Source organism: Ipomoea triloba, chromosome 5, assembly GCF_003576645.1.
Source record: "Ipomoea triloba cultivar NCNSP0323 chromosome 5, ASM357664v1".
In the NCBI taxonomy this organism is placed as follows: Eukaryota; Viridiplantae; Streptophyta; class Magnoliopsida; order Solanales; family Convolvulaceae; genus Ipomoea; species Ipomoea triloba.
The window spans coordinates 26,175,245-26,187,539 of NC_044920.1; the positions used below are offsets into that span (position 1 = coordinate 26,175,245).

The following is a 12,295-nucleotide window of genomic DNA, read 5'->3' on the forward strand; positions in this document are numbered from 1 at the left end:
CTATAATATTATGGTTTGCATAATATTGTACCCAAAACAGACCTATAATATTATGGTTTGCATAATATTGTAAAATACGATAATACAATTCCTATCCGTAATACAATTGTAAGTTAAAATAGAATTCCTAATAAAATATATTATTCCGTACGTTTCTATTCGTAATACAATTCTAGATTAAAATTACTAATGGTAATAATTCAGTATATATATTTCTCTGCAATGCAATCTATACTATTAATGAAAACAATATCCTCAGTTTTAACTTTCCCACCCAAAACAGACCTATAATATTATGGTTTGCATAATATTGTAAAATACGATAATACAATTCCTATCCGTAATACAATTGTAAGTTAAAATAGAATTCCTAATAAAATATATTATTCCGTACGTTTCTATTCGTAATACAATTCTAGATTAAAATTACTAATGGTAATAATTCAGTATATATATTTCTCTGCAATGCAATCTATACTATTAATGAAAACAATATCCTCAGTTTTAACTTTCCCACCCAAAACAGACCTATAATATTATGGTTTGCATAATATTGTAAAATACGATAATACAATTCCTATCCGTAATACAATTGTAAGTTAAAATAGAATTCGTAATAAAATATATTATGCCGTACGTTTCTATTCGTAATACAATTCTAGATTAAAATTACTAATGGTAATAATTCAGTATATATATTTCTCTGCAATGCAATCTATACTATTAATGAAAACAATATCCTCAGTTTTAACTTTCCCGCCCAAAACAGACCTATACTATTATGATTTGCGTAATATTGTAAAATATGGTAATACAATTCCTATTAATAATACAATCCCGCCCAAAAAAGTCTCATATTTATCAATTAAAAATTTAAAAGAAAATGACGATTTTAGTCCATTAATTATACCCATATTATAGATTCGATCTATGAATTATTACTATACATAAATTTTCCTGTCTAAAATGACAATTTTAATCCACCACTAACAAATTATGTTAATGTTAGTGGCATCTGACATGCACTCCTATATGGAAGAGAGTGAGTTTGAGTCTCATGGAGACAAACTGTTGACTCTCTGTGTTTTAGTAGGTTAAGAAAGTAGTTATGAACAGATACTACATTGTAACAGAGTTGATAGTATTAAAAAAAAATAGTAATTCCTACCGAAAGTTAAACTTGAAGCATACTAGTTATCAAATTAACATGGGATGGTTTGGATCCAGTGCTTGTTTTCATTAGTAGCAAATGTGAATCCGTAAGTGTACGGAGTTAGGCAAGGATTCCGGTAGGAACAGCTGTACTTATTCCGGCCGGAATTCCGGTGGGGCGCTAATATGAAAGCAACACAGACAACGAAACCGAGCAACACGTGGCACACCATCATCCCATAGCCATTCGCCGACCACTCAATCCTCCGGCGTTTTTTCAACGTTGTAGCTCACCCACCTTGCTACACCTGTTGTCCTCTCCCATCTTCCTGCCCCACACAAACAACAAAAAAGTCTCCAAATTCATTTCCCAAACAAACTCTCCTCCCCTGCCCCGCCCCACTTCTCTTCAAATAAATAACACTTTTAACCCCTTTCCACTTGAAGCTGATTTTCTTCGAAAAAAAGCATTTCGTTCAATTATATTCACTGGTTAATTAACCACAACTTAACAATGGCTTCTCGTTTTCTTCCCGTTTTGATCTTCATCATCGTTGTGGCTCAGTGTGGTGCCTGCATTGCTAGCCGGATTAGCTTGGGCTCAAGATTGTTAGCTAAAGACGATCAGGCTTATTGGTTGTCTGACAATGAAACTTTCGCTTTTGGGTTCTCCCCGGCGGGGAGTTCGCGCGACCGGTTTCAGCTCACAATTTGGTTCGCACAGCTCCCCGGAGACCGGACGTTTGTCTGGTCCCCTAACATGTGAGTATATATAACCATCAATCCTTTATTTCTACCACTTTATCTCTACTTTTAAAATGAAGTGTATTGGTAGCATGGAAATAACATGTTAGACTTAATTTATCACATACTAACTTAATATGTGATAATGAAGATCGTACTTACCTCCAACATAGTTGATGAAGGGACTTATGACCTTATATTACACCACATATCAAGCTCTTAATATTATTCTAATGTTACCATAATGATAAATAGGAAAACGTTACATTACATACATTAAGGTGGCATGGAAATAAGTAATCAAACTCGAGAAAACTAGAGTTTAAGTAGGTTTTTAGATGGAAAAGTGTTTTTTTTTGCAATGATGATAGTAAATTTATTATCTGAATTATTCTTATAATCATTGTTTTATAAAATAAAGTAGACAATAGAAAATACTAAGAGAGAATGATTGGCATTTTAGACTTTAGAAGGGGAGAAATTAGTAGAAAGGTTTCCTCCATCTCTAGTCTTTACTAAAGGTTTTGCAGGTGTATATAAACATTCTATTTGGCCAAACCCCATTCATTTTCTCCTCTCAATCATCTGAATAGAAACGCCCCAGTCAGCAGAGATGCAATCCTGGAGTTCGACGACGGCGGCAGCCTCACCCTCGTGGACGGCGGCGCCACCGTCTGGTCTTCAAACACCTCCAACGCCGGGGTCGAGGCGGCGGACATGTCAGAAACAGGAAACCTCGTTCTACTCGCCGCGAACCGAAGCGTTGCTTGGCAGAGCTTTTCGCATCCATCTGATACGCTTTTGCCGGGGCAGCCATTGAAGGTCTCCATGGAGCTCATCTCTTCCGTTTCCCCTTCTCGCGGTGGATATTATACTCTGAAAATGTTGCAGCAGCCGACTTCTTTGAGCCTCGCGTTGACCTACAATGTGCCGGAAACCTACGATTCCTCGCCGGAATTTTACTCGAATTATTCGTATTGGTCGGGGCCGGATATTTCGAACGTGACGGGGGATGTGATTGCGGTTTTGGATGAAAAGGGGAGCTTCGGGATCGTGTACGGATCCTCTTCGGACGGGGCGGTTTATGTGCACAAGAATGATGGAGACGTTAACGGCGGATTATTCTCCGCCGTTAACCAATCCGTTAGGCCATCCGTTCTGCGGCGATTAATTCTAGAGACTAACGGGAATTTAAGGCTGTACAGATGGGATAACGACGTTAACGGGTCGAGCCAATGGGTTTCGGAGTGGGCGGCGGTTTCAAATCCCTGCGATATCGGCGGAATTTGCGGAAACGGAATCTGCACTCTAGACAGAACCAAAACGAACGCTTCGTGTAAATGCTTGCCGGGGAGCAATGCGGAGGTCGGAACTGACGTTCAGTGTTACGGGAACTCTTCCCTGACCGGAAAATGCGATCGCCGGCACGAAAACCTGACGGATCAGTTCAAGATCGCGACGGTCCAGCAGACGAATTACTACTTCTCGGAGAGATCAGTGATAGCGAATTACAGTGACACACAGACATTAACCAAATGCGGGGATGCCTGCTTGTCTGATTGTGAATGCATTGCTTCTGTTTATGGGCTGAGCGAAGAAAAGGCTTACTGTTGGCTGCTCAGGAGCCTGGAATTTGGTGGATTTGCCGACCCTGGCGCGACGCTGTTCGTGAAAGTGGAGGGCAATGGTTCATTCCCGGGAGGAAACAGTGCGAGGAAACCCGGGGATTCATCGGATAAGAGCAGTCGTCATGACAAGGTTTTAGTGCTTCCAATTGTGTTGAGCATGACTCTCCTCATTGGACTCCTATGTTGTCTGCTGTACATCAACATTCATAGGAAGAGATCATTGAAGAGGGCCCTGGAAAGCTCAGCCATTCTGTCTGGAGCTCCCATAAGCTTCGCTTATCGCGACTTGCAATGCAGGACCAACAATTTCTCTCATTTGCTTGGAACAGGTAAGACGAGAGGGAATCAACAACCTGACCAACTTAGCTAATATTGTCTAGACAGATCGAACACAACTTTTAATTTATAAGCTATGGTTTTATGTTGGCAGGTGGTTTTGGCAGTGTATTCAGGGGAAGCCTGGGAGATGGAACATTGATTGCAGTGAAGAAGCTTGACAAAGTTTTGCCTCATGGTGAGAAGGAATTCATAACTGAGGTGAACACCATTGGTTCCATGCATCACGTGAACCTGGTTCGCCTTTGTGGATACTGTTCTGAAGGGACAAGAAGGTGGGTGAATGAATTTCTTGAAATTTCAATACAATTTTAAATCATAAAAATAGGCTAAAGATTTCACTTGTATTGGCAGGCTTTTGGTTTATGAATTCATGAAGAATGGGTCGCTAGACAAGTGGATTTTTACTTCATATACTAACAGAGATAGGCTGTTAGATTGGTCGACTCGGTTTGGTGTAGCGCTTGGGACGGCACAAGGGATTGCTTACTTTCACGAGCAATGTAGGAACAGAATAATACACTGCGACATCAAGCCGGAAAACATCCTCCTGGACGAGAATTTCTGCCCTAAAGTGTCGGATTTCGGGCTGGCTAAACTCATGGGGAGGGAGCACTCCCATGTTGTGACTATGGTCCGAGGAACCAGAGGTTACCTGGCTCCGGAATGGATCAGCAACCGCCCCATTACAGTAAAAGCTGATGTTTATAGCTACGGGATGCTTCTTCTCGAAATCATTGGGGGGAGGAGAAATCTTGACATGAACTTTGACGCCGAGGACTTCTTTTTCCCAGGATGGGCGTACAAGGTAATACCACCAAACTAGTGGTGCCAAAAGTGACAATAACTCCTAATGCTGAGATTTTGACTATTTTGTGAATTCTTATCAGGAGTTGACAAAAGGGACGCCATTAAGGGTTGCAGATAGACGCCTACAAGGGACGGTGGAAGAAGAAGAGCTGACAAGAGCATTGATGGTGGCGTTTTGGTGCATACAGGACGAGGTGGGATCGAGGCCTTCAATGGGAGAAGTGGTGAAAATGTTGGATGGATCGGTGGACATAAACACACCACCAATGCCACAGACAGTGTTGGAATTGATTGAAGAAGGGCTAGATCATGTTTACAAAACAATGAAGAGGGAGATCAACCAGTTAAGCTCCTTCACCATCACTAGCATGCCTTCTTCTAATGCTACATGCAGTTATTCCACAATGTCACCTAGATAATGCAGGACAAATGCAGAGACAAGTGTTCGTTGTGATAGAAATGATTGGGTAATGTTGCAACTATATATAAAGAAATCAAATTCACAGGACTTTGACCAATATAATACATATATATGTACATGATGGCACATAAGACTCCAACTTGACCTTTGGCTATCCTATCAAATGCAATGAAGAAACAGTAACAGTAATGACCCAGTCCTAAATTTAAAAATACATATATAATAACTTAATGCTAAAAAGTAAAAACAGTTATCAACCAGGTCTAACAGTTATTAACAGCAAGATGATGTTATACTTAAACCCAGCTATGAGGGATAAGATAACCTTTTCCAGGCTCTGATGGGGCATTACCCACTTGATTGGCTTTGCTAGTTCCAGCAGTGTTACCTCCTATAAGCATTGCCATTAAGCCACCCCCATGAACTCTGCCTTCTGGTAGTGAAAATTGAGTCACTGGAGCATTGTGAGTTAGGAAGTTAACTTGCGGTGGAGTCGCAGGATTAGTCAATGCATGTGGATGGGTTGCCAAGCCAGTAGCAGCAAATCCGAATGTGAAGGATTGTGGCACTTGAAGTGCTGGGGTAACTGGAGCACTGCTTTGTATTTGCTTGTCTATCACCTGTGCACTGTGGGCAGCACAAAGGCCTGATTTTCCTCTGGCAAATTTATCACACGGAGCAGTTGCTTGATCACCAAACTCCGATCCCAACTCTCCCCAACAGCAACGCTTGCCTCCGCCATGTGCCTTGCAGAAATCAGTACAGCCTTGTGCACTCTTGGTACATCCTTCAAATTTGCACCTTTTACCACCGCCATGGCGAACACAGAAGTTTGTACGACCCCTTGCACTCTTAGAGCATCCAGCCATTGCACATCTCTTTCCACCACCATGACTAACACAAAATAAAGTACCTCCATGCACACTTTTTGTGCATCCCTCACGAGTACACCTTTTACCACCACCATGCCCTTTACAAAATGCAGTGCTACCTTCAGCGCCCTTTGTGCACCCCGGGAATGTGCATCTCTTTCCACCACCATGAGCTTTGCAGAAATTTGTGCTCCCTTGAGCTCCTTTTGTACATGAAGGGTACTGGCAACGGCGGCCACCACCATGTGAGATGCAGAGTCCAGAGATTCCTTCAGCACTCTTGGTGCAATTCTCCATCTTGCACCTTTTGCCACCACCGTGCCGAATGCACAAGCCAGACTTCCCTCTTGCAGCTCTACTGCAGCCTTCATGACTGCACCGCCTACCACCACCATGACCGATGCAAAACTCTGTACGACCTTCAGCACTCTTGGTGCAACCAAGAGATTGGCAGCGCCTACCTCCACCATGAGCCTTGCAGAATGCTGTCTTGCCTTCAGCTCCTTTCTGACAGCCCGCCCTCTGGCACCTCCTGCCACCTCCATGAGCAATGCAAAGTCCAGATGCACCTCTCGCTCCCCTGGTACATCCTTCAATTTGGCAAGTTTTCACGCTCACATTACGTCTCCGTGATGGGTTTTCAGGCCCAGAAGTACAGCCAGTTGAACATTTTGGCAAGGTTACTGCTGCTATTGGGATGCTTGGGGTAACAGGAAGACTATGAGGTTTATCTAAGGGTGGGCTTATCTCCATAGTGAGCAAGGGAGGCACAAGAGGTCCAGACTTCCATCTAGATGATGTTGATCCTTCATCCACAAGTTGCACCGCAGTTATGACTGGTAAATCGAAGCTATTCTGATGAGCACTGGAGAATTGCGTGACAGTGGTGGTATCTGATTCAGCTAGTCCAGTTGAAAGGCTCAATTCAAGGTCCAGTGTGTGTCTTTTGTCCTCCGGTTCCTTGGGAATCTCTGTAGAAGCATTTCTTGTATTTGGAGCCATACTGTTACCCAAATGAAGGTCAATGCTCAGACCAAGACTGACAGATGACTCCTGTTCCACTTCCTTCCCCGATAATAGAGTAGTGCAAGAACTTGATGAGTGGCCCAACCCCAAACTCAGCGACATGTCTTTCATGCAACCATCAAAGGCACCACATTTTCTCTTGCCTCCACTTCCAGGGTAGGGAATTGACAGAGGGGGAGTGTGAACCTTAAGGGGAGCCACCCCAGAATAACTAACACCAGCATCAAGGCTAGGGAACTTTTTTGATTTGGAAGCAAAGGCAGCAGTATAATGCAAATGGGTATCCTCCATGGACTAGAAACTCTGACAGTAATTCACCAAGACAACTCACACTTGTAAGAAGACAGCTTGTCAGTTTTCTGAGGTTAGCTAAAAAAAGAACCTGATCTAGAGTATATACATTCAAGGACTCAAAATGAACAGTGACTGCCTCCGCTAACAAAGCCTGATGTGTCACACCGATCCATTCTTAGAGATTAAAATTTAACTGAATCAAATCACAAGGTGCATGAATGGATCATTTGAGAGCAAATTTCCTTTCCAAGCAAAAACTGGCACCCGACCATCCTGTAATAGCAAATAAAGTTACTGCACAGCTCTTGTCACAAAACAATAATGGAGCTCAGCCAACACAATAAGGTCCATAATTATGCAAAAATCCTAAATTTTTGTAAGTGTACTTTTACATTTCAGACATAAAAATACAGTAAGCATGGAGCTAAAAACAATTATATATCCACCAATTAACATATGGGCTGGTTTACATAGTTACAGAAGAACAAGAAAAGGACAACACAATCATGTCTATTTAGGTAAGAGTAGAGTTCTCACTTCTCGCTAATCAGTAACGCTAATCAGTAACGACAAAACAACACTCAAAAAGCAGCTATGCAACCCACAAAAATTCACGGAAGCACATCAGTAATAATTTCAGGATGCCAGTAAGTAGTACAATCAGCTAGCTAAGATAAGATAAATTACATATTAACCAAAGAAAAACTTGTCAGCTAACTAGGAAAAAGTGATCAAGCCACTTAATTGCTTATTAAGTTTCGTTGCTTATGTGCTAAACAATCGATCACTTTCCGGAACCAAACTAAAGTGTGAATAAGCAAATAAAAGTTGGATCGGGATTTTTCTCTAAACATATACATAAATGAACACCTTGGATCAAGTGAAAACTTCTCCAGGTTATCAAAACTCATGCAAATTGGCGGGACACTCCCAGACTTCTTGTATTAAATTTAATAGCACCAAAGATTATTCAAACAGATAATTATTCAAGCCAAGAGCCAGAAAAACCAACGAATTTTTTAAAAATATCTGCATCATTCCATTGAAAGATTATCAAATCAGTTTTATATGATAAACACCACGAACTAAGTTGCTTTTCATGTAATTCTCCCGTTTCACAGCCAAGGAAACAGAAAAAGAGCCAGAAAAACCAACGAATTTTTTAAAAACATCTACATCATTCCATTGAAAGATTATGAAATCAGTTTTAAATCATAAACACCACGAACTAAGTTGCTTCTCATGTAATTCTCCCGTTTCACAGCCAAGGAAACAGAAAAGGAGCCAGAAAAACCAACGAATTTTTAAAAAATATCTACATCATTCCATTGAAAGATTATGAAATCAGTTTTATATCATAAACACCACGAACTAAGTTGCTTTTCATGTAATTCTCCCGTTTCACAGCCAAGGAAACAGAAACACGACACGCAGACAACAGAGAAAGAAGTGGAGCTGTGGAGTGAATATAATCCGAGCACTTCCGCAGCAGCCAGACAAGAAATTACAACAAAAGCAGAGAGCCTAGACGATAATCCAGAGCAGAGTGAACATCCAAATAACAGAAACGGAACAGAAGAAAGGAGAATTACCGTCAACACGATAGGCTATGTGCGAAGGCTAGCATCGAATGCGGCGGCGGTTGATCGGCGAACGCTAGTCGCTAGGGTTTGCGTTGGGCGCCGGCAGCTCTGCGTTCGCGAGAGAGATGGGATGGGGGAGTGAGAGCCGTGTAGGAGAGAAATGTGGAGAACGAAAAATGCTGGAGGGGTTAAAAGACTGCGGCAGAGGCGCACGTTAACGGGGACTCGAGTCACGGCTCACCGCTCACCGTCGATCCCCCACGTGCACGTCCACGGTTCTTCTTATGTGTCCCTTGCGTCTACCGCTGTGCCTCTCAACTCCTTTGTCTCTATTCCAGATTTCGAGTATTGACTTGCGGTGACTTGCGGTGTTCTATTCAGATTTCTCTACTGTTTGGTGTCCTTGTCTCTATTCGAGGAGTACGTATTGACTTGTGAAGTTTTATTGAGATTTCTCTAATCCTTTTACACGTTTTGGATAAGGAGAACAAATTTTAACCACTTTTCATTATTTTTTTTTATACAATTTACCCTATTAATTTATACTTTTTTAACCTATTGAAACACGAAGAATCAATATCATCTCCACCTGAGACTCAATCTCATGACCTATCATATGATGGAGTCAGTATATGTCATCTGAATACAAGGTGTTTGACTCCACCTTTCATTATTGAATGTATGTACTTTCAAACAGAGGTAACAAATTTTCTTGCTAATTAAAAGTGAAATATAAATCACAAATCACACAAAAAATAATAAAATAAAAATTAATTTTATAGCCAAAGACCTTGTGATCTAATGGCACCCGGTGTCCGGGTTCACACTCCCACATGAATAATGGGAGTGGGTTTGAGTCTCAGTGGAGGCAACTGTTGACTCTTTGTGCTTCAGTAGGTTGACTACATTGTGACAGAGTCAGTAGTACTCAAAAAAAAATTTTATACTTTCAAATATAAGAATCATATAAATTGATTAGTTATTGGCTCGATAACCACAGTTTCAAATTTAATTTTTTATGAAAGCAGTATATTAGCCTTCTTGGTTTAAATCGGTTAGTTATGGGTAAGAATTACATGATAAAGTTTACCTAGTGCGCACTCTACAACGTCAAGTGGAATGCGATACAACCATTATAATGTGAATCATGTTTTGCATTGCAAGATAAACCACTAACATACATATTCATACTTAATATACTGAGTGCTCTTTTTTAAAAATGTTTTAATATACTGCCTAATTAAAAATAAACTTCTAGTACATTAACAACTAACCTTCAATATACTAAAAATAAACATTTATAATGATTTACAATGTAAATGATGATGCACATTACAATTTGCCAATAAAAGGGGGCTATGTTAGCCCTATAGAAGCCAAATTTGTTTGGACTAGATCATAAGATTATTCAATAAGGGAGGTTGGGCTAGGAAACTTAGTGAAGGTGGAACAAAATATGATGAACGAAGGACGATCATACATGATCGAGAATAATGGTTGTGCATTTATTATAAGGGGATGGTTGCGCGCGACTGGTTGTTTGGTTAATGGTGAGAGTTGGCCGCTGAGAATGCACATATGCGTAAGTTAGTCACTGTAAAGGCAACGTGGAAGCACATGTGGGCAGCGGTGGCAATGTGGCATAAATCTTACGTGGATACGGCATAAAGTGCAACGTGAGTAAGTGCATTACAATAAATAAATAAAATGAAAGTAGCTAAAAATAGGGAAGAACAACTGAGATGTTGTATATTTGGTAATTGGTATGACATTGAATAAATAGAATTAAAAAAAAAATGAATTGTACTATATTTGTCTTAGTAAAAAATTGTGAATCGAAATCAAACAAGACCCATTTAGCCTTACAATGTCTTGTAATTGACAAATTTTAATATTTAAAGGGAGTTTAAATACTAATTAAATATAAATGAATTAATAGTTTATAATTTTTTGAAATAGTATTCAAAAAAATATGAAAATATCACTACAATTGTATGATTGAAAATATAATTAATTCCACATATGTAAAATTAGTTTTAACAAGGGGTGCAGGATAAACATTGTGACCATTTGTAGCTCCCAACTTTTATGTAGTATAAACATTAGTTTTTGTAACATTAGCATAAACCAATATGATGCATTGAAAAAAATGGATCTATGAATGTGATTAGTTGTGAGTTCAAAATTCGTGGTCAATTATATTTATAACATTAGTAATAATAATAAAATTAAAATCAATTATATTTATAACATTCTAATAAAATATAGTCAATTATAGTTACAATAGTATAATAAACCATTAATCATAATATATAATTAATTTGTTCTTATTATGCAATGTTTAGGGTTAGAAATGAAGGGATATTTTTGTCTAAAAGCTTTAAAAAAAATTCCACACCTCATGGAATTACAAATGATGGGAAACATGGATTTATAATTCCATAAAGTGATCGAATAAGTTTCAATTCAATGGAGTTTTAATTTTCTCATATCAAACATAAAAATTGTCAAGTTTGTGAGTTATGTGGAAAAAGAATTATAATTCCTTCATACTAAATGAGTTTTTAACGTGTATTTAATTGTTAATTTGTGTTTACTATAGATCAATAAGTCATCGTTTATATATTAAAACTAATATGTTCAGGTGACAGGCCCTCAACATTTTAATTACATATTTTTAAAATAAATTTGAATATCATTTTACTTATAGGGGAAAAAAGACATTGTTATTTCTACAGGATTGAGAAATGGGAAAACTACAAATAGTTTAACATAATATTCTTTAGTCTAAGCAGTTGGAACAAATATGTAAGACATGGTCCGCATGCGATCCTGGCTAATGTAACGGAATGGGATCCTGTGCCAGTGAAGACCACACGTCAGCAATGACGTAGCAAATTCGCACTGTAGTGAGAGCAGCGGGTAGTAACCGCTAATGTTGCGGCGGTATTTAACAATTAGTGGTCAGTGGTTGGCTGTTAACTTTTTTTTTTTTTTTTTTGAGTGCTACCGACTCTTTTTAACAGGTAGTGGTTGCCAAGAACCTTGTGGTCCAGTGGCATCAAACCCTTCCCTATACTGATTCTTGTGCTTCAATAGGTTGAGAGTCAGTAGTATTCAAAAAAAAAAACAGTTAACTTACTGTAACCTCAGAACTTCTGTCAAAAATGTTAAAAGAGATCAATTACAAGTCATGTAAACTCAGTTAGTCAAAAAAAACAAACAAACAAAAGTCTCAGTCATTCTTTATCCTTCTTCTAAATATATTATCTACTAGACCAGTGAGTTAAGTCCATGCAAGCAGTCCGTCTTCATCTTTAACTTATAATACAAAGATTTATCTCCACATTTTTGTCCATTTGAAAAGTTCAATCTTTAATTTAGGGAGCTCTAGCTCCAAGATGTTATTGGTGGATGATTTGATCTAGA

The 12,295-nt window shown here is 39.2% G+C and overlaps 2 protein-coding genes across 3 annotated transcripts; one reads left to right on the forward strand and one right to left on the reverse strand.

The window, feature by feature from the left end:
• The first annotated feature begins 1,639 nt into the window (after positions 1-1,639).
• LOC116020872 (G-type lectin S-receptor-like serine/threonine-protein kinase At5g24080) lies at positions 1,640-5,178 on the forward strand. 2 transcript variants are annotated; one of them, XM_031261431.1, is made up of 5 exons: positions 1,640-1,914; positions 2,490-3,853; positions 3,955-4,135; positions 4,215-4,668; positions 4,751-5,178. In XM_031261431.1, exons 1-5 carry the CDS (start codon positions 1,667-1,669, stop codon positions 5,087-5,089), a joined length of 2,586 nt encoding a protein of 861 aa, XP_031117291.1. In that variant the 5' UTR covers positions 1,640-1,666; the 3' UTR covers positions 5,090-5,178. The 2 variants fall into 2 exon arrangements, with proteins under 2 accessions (XP_031117291.1, XP_031117292.1); XM_031261432.1 differs by having other exon boundaries at positions 1,821-1,914; positions 2,427-3,853.
• Positions 5,134-9,171, reverse strand: LOC116020873. Its single transcript, XM_031261434.1, has 2 exons — positions 8,876-9,171; positions 5,134-7,556 (listed from the first exon to the last, which is right to left on the reverse strand). The coding sequence occupies exon 2, from the start codon at positions 7,278-7,280 to the stop codon at positions 5,388-5,390; it is 1,893 nt and encodes a 630-aa protein (XP_031117294.1). The 5' UTR covers positions 7,281-7,556; positions 8,876-9,171; the 3' UTR covers positions 5,134-5,387.
• Between the last annotated feature and the right edge of the window lie 3,124 nt (positions 9,172-12,295).